The sequence below is a fragment of the Diadema setosum genome, chromosome 3, assembly GCF_964275005.1.
Source record: "Diadema setosum chromosome 3, eeDiaSeto1, whole genome shotgun sequence".
Lineage (NCBI taxonomy): Eukaryota > Metazoa > Echinodermata > Echinoidea > Diadematoida > Diadematidae > Diadema > Diadema setosum.
The window spans coordinates 41,122,159-41,134,299 of NC_092687.1; the positions used below are offsets into that span (position 1 = coordinate 41,122,159).

Genomic DNA, 12,141 nt, shown 5'->3' on the forward strand with positions numbered 1-12,141 from the left:
GTGCTCTGTATGGCAACTACCTTTACATTCATAATGAAAGTGTTAAGGCAGGAAAAAAAATGGCATTTTGCTTGAAATTACTGCCCCATTTCATCACTTGTCCAATATAGTATGGTTAAGAAAAAAAAAACAAACTGAAAAAGAGAATCTAATTTATGAATAGGATTTTGTGATACCATGATTGCATATTAAAATGTGGTTCTTAATATGGCACTTCATTTCCACCTGTATCTTGAAATTCATACTTGTTTTATTTTCTCTCTCTCTCAATATTTTCCAGGCGCCTGCATTCCCAGAAATCGGGCTATGAGATGACCTCCATCAAGCATGATGCTTTCATTGGTATCAATGGGAACTTGACAACCTTGTACGTAGAGAATCCAGGAAATGCCTTCTGCAAAGAAAGTTATAACCAATGACATTTATCTTTCGATGAAGTGCAGTTGTATAGAAACGTATTGTTGAACTAAATATTGCACATTGCAGTGTTGATGTTAGTACTGCAATGAGGCACAAAGAAAGAAGGAAAAGCTGAAGTGGTTTATTATTGTACAACAAAAAATGTTTGCATGAATTTTTATTTCATGAATTTCACAAGAGCCAAGATTTGCCAAATTAAAATGCCCGCAAAAGTTCTTGTCTACACAATATGTATCGAATGTTAGAGGCAACTCAACAAAGATTTCATGCCACACAAATAGCCATTGGCTCCAGTTCGTGAAAATTGCATGCCGTGAAAAAAAAAATCATTTTTTTTTTGTCATAGCTGTTCAAGCAACCACAATGATATCAAATGAGAATATATGTCTTTTTGTATACATTAGCTCATAATTTAAATAATTCCACTGTATTGATCACATGATGTGTTCATCTTGATAATAGAGGCATGTTTGTTCACATGAACTCAACTGAACTTATAGTTCAAGATTTAATTCGTACACTGGAACTATTCTCAGAAATGCTTCTTTTTAATTTGCTGTGTACACACTCCTGAGCATATTTTGTCACTTTGACTTTGATTCTTTCTCTTTCTTTTCCATCCCAGATTCATAAGCAGCAATCATCTGGCAAACTTTCCCCATGCCGTCCTGTCCAGAGAGACCTATGAGAGCCTGCTGTATCTGTGAGTAGTTCAAATGTACTACAGTGCACTCCCGTTTTAACGAACATGGTTATAACGAAATTCCAGCTACAACGAAGTAAACTTTAGGCCACAACATCATCCATTCTATGTACCGTCATTGTTTATTTGTTGGACTACGTACATGTATAATGAAATTTTGATATAACAAAAGAAAACTGCCAGTCCCGAGGACTTTGTTATAATTGGAGTCCACTGTACTGCAAAAGTGGAAATTTTGTGGAAATTTTCACTCATTTCGCACAACCGAAAACCAGCACAAAAATGGAAAATTGAATTTCTATCCGCGTTATGTGTTCCACTGACAAATGTTGTTATTCCATGGAATTAAAAAACGCAAACTTTATCTCACCCCCAGCGGAGAGATTAAAAAATTGCTCATGCAAAAATGATCACTTTAACTGTATGTCAGATTTATATGCCCATGTTAAATGGCTGGTACAGTATTGGTGAAGATGAGGATTCGGCTTTTAACTTTTTGCGAGATACCAAGAAACACTCTTATAAAATAATACAGAGCTTACAATTCTAAGAGGAATTCAAAGTTTATTAGATGAAAATCGGGTGTGGAATGGCTGAGACATCCAAAATAAAAGTAAAACGAAGCAATCCTAATAAAAGTTGGGTCCCACCCTTTATTAGGATTGCTGTGTTTTGGATATCTTAGCCATCTCCATAAAATTTTTCATTAAAATAAATGTTGAATCCCTCTTTGAATTACATGCCTTTCCATATTTCATAAGAGGTCTCTCATTATCTTACCAAAAAATGTTGGAAACCTTCAGTTAGGTCTCAGTCAAAACTGTACAATCCCTTTAATGATAAATGCAGTCAAAGATATCATAAATTATGAAGCATTATTGGTTTTCCCGAGATCGAGTAAAGTGGCACTTGTGTGGAACTCCTCTTGATTTCAGAGTATGTGTTTTATTAATAATTATTTTTTTGTAACGTGCCTTCTGTTTGCAGAGCCTCTTGAAAACCTTGAATATAATGTCATGTCGCAATTTCAGTTTAAAGAACCTATCTTTTCATCCCTTCTATGTTCAGAGCCCTTTCTTTTTTGTGACCGTAACTTTTTTTCCTTTGGTTCTCTGTTCGACTAGTCAAATCAAAGGAAAGCTTGCCAAAAATATATTGGCCCTGCACTCTCAAAGTATGTAACTTTACAATGTACTATGTATGTTGTAATTCTCTCTTCAAGAACGCATGTGAGATCCCTCTTTTGTCCATGTGCAGATGTAATTACGTTTTCGCGACCATGACATCCAGAGGGGGGAAAAAAAAAATATTCTGAGCATTCGCAAAGTTGCTTTACATAACCCTACATGTAACTTACCGGGGGGCCATAATGCCCCCCCCCCCTCGACGAATTTCGCGACCATTCCGCCGCGCAAAATTTTTTGACCGCCGCCGCTCGCTGACTTTTTACTTTCAAGTCTCGCGCAACTTTTGAGACCAAATTTGTCGCGCCCGGACATACCGTTCCGAAGCCACGCCCCTTCAAAAAATTTTCGTCAACCCCAAAATTGCTCAAAAATGTGATTTTGTGTACAAAGTCAATACAAATTGTGTTTTTTCGATTACATTTGTAATTCATATAAAGATTCATATTTTTAATTCTAATGGCTGAAATGAATTGATTTTAGTATAATTATGCTTCTAAAGATGTGTATGACAAATTCTGCTGAAAAAAACAACAAAAACAGAAGTTCGAAAAAACAAAAATACATAAAAAAAATGATAAAACAATAAAAAACATAAGAAATCAATTTTGATACTGAATTTTTTTTTACGCACAAATGTTTGGAATGTCACTAGGAATATTTACACCAAAAATCAGCATTCCATAAGCTTTTATAAGCCAATTACAGACAAAAATGAGGTTTTTTTGCATATATTTGCATAATTAATTAATTTGAAATAAAAAATGCAATTTTTTTGAAAATTTAACTTAACAGTCTTGTAGATTACATCAGGCTTTATTTTCATGCAAAATTTTGTGGCGATCGCGCGATCAACGGCCGAGATCTGAAGGGGGGGCCATAATGGCCCCCCAGGAATTTAAGCTTGCTAAATAGCCCAGGTAAGTTAGGGTTAAACTCGATCTGTTTATAGCTTGCGTCGTCTGAGTTTTCACTACGCATTCTGGGCTATTCTTATGTAGGCTCAATTCACAACGCTGAGAGTTACTTGAATGATGCACTGATCATGTGGGGCGCCATTTTATTTTTTTCAGGTTGCGTCTCAGTGTAATCTAAAGCTACTTTTCTGCACGACGCAGGGAGAGAGGAGAACATCCTACGCACTCGTCATCTCAAACGTCCGTGCCGCAAATCTAAAGCTCCTGAATGTGTGTGATGCGTGACGAAAAACTGCTGTAGAAAACTTTCCTTTCCCTCCTACAATGTATGTTTGACAATTATATTCATCAGATTTTAATATTGATGTGTTTCTAATGGTTGCCTTTCTGATTTGTCATTGTCATTTTGTTTCTTCCAGCCACATGGACCACAACAGCATCACCAACCTGACTTTCTTCTCGGACGATGCGTACGACGCCGGGTCCTACGAACTCTACGAGCGAGACCTTGATACATTCGTGCCCTTCAGCGGCTTGCCCAGTGTAGAAGAATTGTAAGTGTACCAGAGGCGTAGGAATCAGCCCCACAACCATTCAGTCTTCTGTGTAAAACACTTATTTTTCTATGTGTGTTTATAATCTCTATATACAAACTTTTATGAACAGACTATGCAGGAAGAAGGATTTTAGCACATGTTTGCTTTTATGAGACAGAAAGAGTGACAATTGCAATTAACCCCTTATTACCAGCATTAATAAGAATATTTGATGATGATTAACAGAATCACAGTATACTGAAGGACTATTACAAAGAAAAAGTCTGTGACACTAAAATTCCTAAATGTATTAATACAATGTATTTATTTCAGTTAATTAAACACAAAAATATGTGATATTTTAAGTGCTTAAAATGATGTGTTCAAAATGAAAATTTTACAATTTTACTGTGTTGATGTGATTTTTATTTTCAACTTTTGTGTTTCATCTGGCAGTTATCTGACTAACAATTTTATTGCTGGTCTAAATGAGGGGGATTTATGTGAAATGCCGTACATCAACACCCTGGACATGGATGGTAACAGTCTTGATGAGACGACGCTGGATGAACACACATTTGACTGCCTGAATTACCTATATTACCTGTGAGTCCACTGATTAACACTTACCACGCCATATCCTTTGGACAGTGTGTGCAAGTCTATATGTGACCCTGCGTCACAAAACCAACAAAAAGTCGCCAGACATGGATTTTTACTTAAGGGCAGATTCTGAAAGAGCAGACTCTAAGCTTTAAAATCATACATAGCTCAATTGAAAAGGACTCTCCTATTAAACCTATCTAAATATTGGAAAGAAAGCACACACTCTGGAAAAGTGTGAACCGAGAAAAGAGGCTCTGAAGTACAGGGTCTATCTGTCTATTCAAGCGTTTAATCTTTACCGAACTGTGCTTGCTGTGTAATGAATGGAACAAAAAAACAGGATGTAAACCACTGGAGTAACAGTATTGAAAGGATTATCAGATTAAATTGAAATTGAGCATGCTCTATTAACACTATGCATCCATGATGAATGCCAAATTTCAAAGTAGTAGCATTATCCATTCAAAAGTTATCAGACTTGAAAGTGAAGTATGTGCAGAGGGTTATCAAGAAATGAAAAGGGGACTCTGAGACATACCTGATGTCACTACTCTACCAAAAAGGGTTGTAGAAAAACTGCTGAAGATGCACTTTGATGTAGAAGAAGGGTAGCTCTTTCAGAAAATATGAAAAACTTAATGTTGACTTGGTTGACCTGTTTCACCTTTTTTGAGTCCTCACATAAAATCAAGGAGTGTGACTTTTTATAATAATGTTCGTTTTGTGATGCACGGTCACACGTGGCTTTCTGTGTTGGTTGCTACTCAGAACACACAGTGAGTTATAATGGACATAGACTGTATGAGCATGCATAAAACTACTCACAATTAATGAAAATTCTATATACAATCTGTATCTGTATTTTTTCCTCTTTTTTTTTTTACAACGAAGGGGACTTCTAGACCAGTTAAAGTTATTGTGACAAGAAAGAGTAAATTTCATAAGCACAACCTGTTACATTTGATCACAGTAAGGTGAAAATTAACCCATGGAGGACGATATGATTTTGTTGCAACATGCATTTCCCATAGACACCTGCCTGAGTATACTCGGGACTCAATCATCCTGAACGGGTTTCAGAAGTTATGGAACTTTGTGAAGTTTTGTTAATTTTGAGATACCGCTTCTTAAGCAGTCAATGAATATGTAAATACAGGTTGCAGTTTCACTTGTTACCATTTCATGATCAATCATAAAGATGTCATATTGTGATCTGATATTGAGTTTTTGGTTTTTCTTCTTGTTATGATTTGTTGAAACAGACACATGGATTCCAACAACTTCAACTACGTACCAGCAGCAGTCCAGTACCAGGAGAGGTTACAGTCTCTGAACTATCTGTGAGTGAACAACCATGAAATTCAAAATAATCCTCCTTTTACCTTTACTCTTAATGTGCTACGCTGTTAACTCTGTATGGTGGGTCTCATTAATTTCAGACTGTGGTGCATTTGTGAACCCTTTCAGAAAGCCGTCTGATGACTTGCAAAGTGATGTAACTTTTACAATGTGTGCACACCTGTATTACCCACAGATGGAACACCATATGCATTAGCCGTATTTGCCAATGACAATTTACAAAAAAAAAACAACAAAAAGGAATGAAAAGAGAACAAGAAATGAAAAAAAAAAGTGTCCTGGATCCAGATGGTTATTTAAGTCACTCTCCTGTTTCTTGTCATAATGACTTTTGCTGTAAATAATTTTTATCCAAATCCAGTCAGAACTTTTTGACGTACTTTACAAAACAGATGGACAAGCAAACAAAGTAATGCCATCAGAATCATATAGACTCTTTGGCAGAGGTAAAAATCACAAATTTAAGAGGAATTTAGGAGCTTGTGAAATGCATGGCCACCTTGAGATTCAGTGTGGTTGTATTCAGTTAGTTGTCATGAAATTGATGATAGTTCGATGTATCAATTTCAAACAGTTCAATATTAAAGCAGTCTGTGAAGTGATTATGTACTATGGCAGTCGCATGATTTCACCTGCTTTTGTGTGTTTTACAGGGGACTGGCCAGTAACGACCTGACATACCTCCTAGAGGGCGCTTTCTCAAACGTCACCTCTCTTCGTACCCTTGACCTCACTAGCAATGCCATCGTTACCATCGAGGACGGGGCTTTTCCGGCTGACATTACCTCCATGTGAGTATTCCATTACTGTTCATTCATGTCGTTACCTTGCAGCTTATCCGACATGGTTGGTTGGGCGAATGGTTTGGTTGAATGGTTTATTGATCATCAAACTTCGCAGCCGAATGGCTGAATTTGCGTCTGATTACAGGGATGAAAATACAGTGAGACAAAATAAAATATATATAAATACAGAACACAAACAAAGTGTAATCATTATGACGACAACAACAACAACAACAACAACAACGAATCATCAGTACATCAATAGTGGCAATGTACACATAATAAATCATATACAACAAAGGCATATAAATTGAGTGAGAAAAAATCAAACCCGGTTTACGGTGTTATATATACCTTTAATATCCTCAATTATTATACAAATGATGCACAGGATAGAGTGCGTTAGTGGAGATGTAGCGCACTCGAGGGTATTTACAATTGTGAAACATGCACGAGGCGAAGCCGAGTGCATGTTGCACTACATTGTAAATACCCGAGAGTGAGCTGCATCTCCACTAACGCCACGAAATAATCCTGTGCATCATTTGTTTTATAAAAAGGGGTCGAAAACTAACAGCATTTTTCACGTACCTTTGTGGGTCTATACCAGTCAGCTACATGTAGCACTCGCTCAAGAGTCAAGATGTCCAAAGATATTCGTCCCAAACATTTGAATACGCACGTCGCACTCGGAAATCCCACACATATACAATGTAAGTACTGTCCGTATAAGAGTATACGTACGCCACACATGTTATGCACACAAGAAAGGCTGGCTGGCAGCCCAAACTAGAAGTTGTTTACAGGATTGACAGCGCGTATAGTAGCGCACGACGCACTTGTAACAACTGATTGAGTGCGCACTGCTAGTGTAAACATTGTGACGTCAGGCCGTGCATGTTAGTGAGAAATTAATGCACGCACACGTGACTCATTTCAGTGCTTCCAATTGGCTACATTCTTGAACCCATTTTATAATGACTGATAACACCCCTTTCAGCTAATAAAGAGGGATTAGAACATGTATTGAAAATCGTCTCTTTCCCCCATACTGTGTGGCTTTTACCAGGATTGCTTTGTTTTAGATATCTCTGCCATTTTAAACTAATTTTCAGCAAGTAAACTTTTGATTCTTCTTAGAATTATATGTTCTTTTAAATTCATATTTTCTGAGAGGGTTCTCATTATCTCAAAACCCCATCTCAACCAAAACTGTATCATCCCTTTAACGATGAGAGTATGTGTCAAAAGCGATGCACATTTGAGTTTAACTTGACTTTTATGAAGAAAAGCATTGACAAGTGAAGATTTTTTGTGCTAGTCCAGAGGGGAAGGCATGCTGAAACAGGTCAAGCAAGATGTGTATAAACCTTGTATGCTATTTTGATTGTGAGACATGATTGTACCCACATTCCATCTAGAGCCCTTTTTCAAATCAATATGGAGAATGATACATGTATGTATAGCCAGGTTGTATCTTCACATATCTTCACATGAGCCACAAAATAGTTAACCACATTGGTTTTCAAATCCATTGGGATCAGCACCTGCTTAGTAATGGTTATTCAATCCTCGTAAATGATACTTGCTTGCACATTCACCTAAAACCAACAGAATGTTCTATAAAACCTAGTATTTGGCATTAATAATAAAGTTATATGCAAAACAGTGAAATCAATGTTTTCCCAAGTGTTATTTGATGGGTTATTCTGGTCATTGCACCTGGTTCATTCTCTGTTTGCACTTACATATTCCATATGGTGTTTCATCAGGCATGCTGTTGGATTCATATGTCATTTTGAAAAGGAGTGATTAAGTGTTTGACCAACTGAGAAACAAAGAAATTGATAATTTGGGAAGAACAGAAACTATAAATTATGAATTATTTATTGTATAAACGCAGGTCCACGCTGCTGCCCTACTTGGGCAGAAAGGAAGCAAGTGACATTTTCATAGATATTGACTTTCTTATTGATTTGACATATTTGAGGCATGCTCAGTTTAACTGAAAAAGTCCAAAAGTTAAAATTTTGGCCCATTTCTGAGATATTCGGGTGGCAAAAGGAAGCAAGTGCACAAAATTGCATGAAAAAATTGGCAAAAGGAAGCAAGTTTCAACCTCATGATGTGATTGTTACTTGCTTCCCTGTGCCAAATCATATATATTTACATACAATCTAAAATACTTTGGCAAAATGGAGCAAGTATTAACATCCTTATGATATGATTGTCACTTGCTTCCTTTTGCCAGATTTTTCATGTTTGCTAAAAATCTGAAATACTTTAATGGCAAAAGGAAGCAAGTTACAACCTCATGATGATATGACTGTCACTTGCTTCCTTTTGTCAAATTATTTGCACACAATCTTAGATACTTCGGCAAAAGGAAGCAAGTGACACCCTTATGATATTAGGGTCAACATACAGACTGTTACATGTACTGATTTTTTTTTTGTTTCTGCCCTCAGATCTCTGGGCAGTAACTCCTTCCATTTTCTTCACGAGAACCCTTTCATGAACCTCTCGTCGCTGTCGACGTTGACTCTGTCCAGCAACAACATCGACACCATCCCTGAGACAGCGTTTGATGGATGCACAAGTCTCACCAGACTGTGAGTGTTACCATCATGCTTCCGTGAATTTATTGCCGTCTTTACACTATTTTAAAATCATGTTGCAGTATATTTGCTTTTGCCAGTAATATTCAGTGACATGTAAACACACTTGTCCATACCCGTTTTGTACTGTGTCATGTTCGGTCTCAGCAGTGCCTGTCAATTAACCCTATTCTAACTGGGCTATTTGAGACCAAGTTTTTACTGGGGGGGTCAATTTGACCCCCCTCCCCCCCTTCAGATCTCGGCCGCCGATCGCGCGATCGCCGCAGAATTTTGCCTGAACATAGAGCCGGATGTCAACTACAAGATTACATGGTCATACGATAGAAAAATTTTGATTTCATATTTTTTAATAAATTAATTATGCATATTAACGCATGAAATCATATTTTCACCTATAACTCCATCAAAAAGACTGAAGGATTATTACATTTTTGTGTCAGAGTTCCTCAAGACACATCAAACAATTTTCTCGTAAAAAAAAAAACACAATCAAAATCATTTTCTTTTGTTTTTTATTGTTTTGTTAATTTCTTATGTATTTTATTGTTTTTTCGATCTTTTGTTTTCTATTGTTTTTTTTTGCCAAAATTTGTTGGAGGCACTTTTTCAAGCTTATCTACATTAGAATTGATTTATTTCAATGGTTAAAAGTTGAAGTAATCTAATCTATATCAATTAAACAAAAAAACACAGTTTGCATTGGATTTGCACACGAAATCATGAATTTGAGCGTTTTTCGGGTTGACATGCATACGCAAAACATTGCATAACTTCAGAACGGTGTACCCGGACGTCGCAAATTTGGTCTCAAAATATGTGGGAGACTCAAATGAAAAAAGTCATGAAACGACGCGGCAAAATCTTTGCGTGTTGCGGAATCGTGGCGCGAAACGTCGAGGGGGGGTCAATTTGACCCCCCCCCCCCCCCCCCCCCAGTTAGAATAGGGTTAACCCTAGAAGACTTCTTGTTCCAAGTACACTCGGGCAGGCATCTCTGGGAAATGCGTGTTTCGGCAAAATCAGCTTGTCCTCAATGGATTAACTTTAATTTGTGGTACCATGACTTGGTATGTTGCGCCTATAAATTGTGTTGTGTTTATTAAAGTGCATTGTTACTAATGAGATAGAAAACATTTTAACCCTAAAGGGGCCGGGCTTTTTTGGCTATGCTCAGACCGGGGGGGGGTTGACCAACTCAAAATTTTACAAGTTTGTCTCAGCTGTCTAAACTTGGATGGCTTCAAAGCAATTGGCTCATGAGATACAGTATCTAGATTCCTCCTACGAGATCAGCGTGTTGATGACCACATACCATTAATACGCAAGCTGCTACATGGTATATTGGATACAGACGATTGTGTTCAACTTGACTTAACAGAGACTTGAGCTCCAACCGAATAGGCCGCATCCTGGTCACCCATTTCGAAGACTGCCCTCTCACCTCGGGGCTCTTCCTCCACGCCAACGAGATTGCGTACATCGAGGACGGCACGTTCCGACACATCACGGGCACTGGCAACCTCTACTTGAACAACAACGAGCTGACAGACCTCCCCATGGGAGAGGACTTTCACAACAAGACCATCAACTATCTGTGAGTTTGAAATCTGGAATGTACCGGAATGTGCTGTGATTGATTTCCTCGTATCTACACAATATGCTTAGCGAGTCCAATTTGTCACCTATTGAGACTTCCAAACAATTGATTTCGCAAGAGATTAAATCTCGGAATTGTGGAGTACAGTAATGGACAGACCTTTTACATACGCATGCACATCGCATTTGTGTTGGGATCAAAGTTAGTTTCTGTGTGTGTTTGTAACATTCTTGAATAGCTGCTGTCTCATGAAATTTGCAGAAATAAAAACCTTGCCAATTATTGTTACATATGCAGTAAGTTAATTTTATGACTAACGAGGAAGGAAATGCACAGAATTATCAATAGTTTATAATGTCATTGCAGTGAGGATGGCTTTTCTCTCCAGGCATGGCACTTTAAAACAGCTTAAAGTTTAATCATTATAAGCATCTGTTTTTCAGACAATCAAACTCATCATATGTCATAATTATTATATCGGCTGATACAGTAGTGAAACTACTTGGAGAATACATACATCTATTGAAAGGCTGCATGATACATGTAGCCATTTACGCAGTATCGTCAACAACTGTACATGAGATGCAGCTACACTCTTTGTATCTCATGGAGCACACCACTGCTGTCTAGTCACATGTAGTTAATGCACTGTCCCCATTGCCTAGTCCTTTTGGGGGGAATCCCTGCCATCTTCGGATCCCATAGTTGCTTGCCTGCAAAAAAGTAACCTTATACATGTTGTACCGTAGATGTCATGTAAGATCATATCCATTCAAATTCAATTCAAAATGGTGATTTGAAATCCTCTACATCAGTCTTTTCCCAGTGTCTTTACCAGAGTTTCAATACACATCAGAACATTGATTTTATCATGGATATTTTTGTGCGACTAATTTTTTGCACTTGGCCGGGACGGTAAGAGAAGAGTTTTGCATTTTTTTATTTCCATGGAATCAAGACATCAACTTCTGGAACATATGGCAATTTATAAGCAAAAACATTTTGTCTGCTTTTACAGCTGTATTTTTGTGCTAGATTCTGGTTGCGCCAAATTCACAAACATTTCAACACTGCAAAAATCTCCACTTTTGCAGCTACAATTAGAGAATGACTCAATATACACCCATGTGATCATCTCTCTAATTGCTATGATATGATTTGTTGTTGCAATGAGATAAGACCTTAATTACATGTAGTATGATGACTGCATGTGTGACCCGCGACAACGGTTTCAGGCAAAAGTCGCAAGAGCAAATTCCCTCCTAGGCGGGATACAAAGATTTTGACCATTATTTTTGTCGATCTTGTTTTTTTTTTCAGAAATTGAATCCTTGATATGTTTTCTACATCTGCACTAAATTTCACAGCATAACACTAAGTTTTTCCTGGGATTTTAAACACCCTATGTTGGAT

At 37.4% G+C, this 12,141-nt stretch overlaps 1 protein-coding gene across 1 annotated transcript in view; it reads left to right on the forward strand.

Moving 5' to 3' along the window:
• The window catches only part of LOC140246870 (uncharacterized), a 110,976-nt gene that overhangs the window by 35,161 nt on the left and 63,674 nt on the right, over positions 1 to 12,141 (forward strand). Inside the window, exons 13-20 of the mRNA XM_072326196.1 lie at positions 281 to 367; positions 1,046 to 1,123; positions 3,644 to 3,778; positions 4,217 to 4,366; positions 5,629 to 5,706; positions 6,379 to 6,516; positions 8,979 to 9,122; positions 10,510 to 10,725. Of these exons, the coding sequence (XP_072182297.1) occupies positions 281 to 367; positions 1,046 to 1,123; positions 3,644 to 3,778; positions 4,217 to 4,366; positions 5,629 to 5,706; positions 6,379 to 6,516; positions 8,979 to 9,122; positions 10,510 to 10,725 (1,026 nt within the window). The remainder of the gene's footprint in view (positions 1 to 280; positions 368 to 1,045; positions 1,124 to 3,643; positions 3,779 to 4,216; positions 4,367 to 5,628; positions 5,707 to 6,378; positions 6,517 to 8,978; positions 9,123 to 10,509; positions 10,726 to 12,141) is intronic.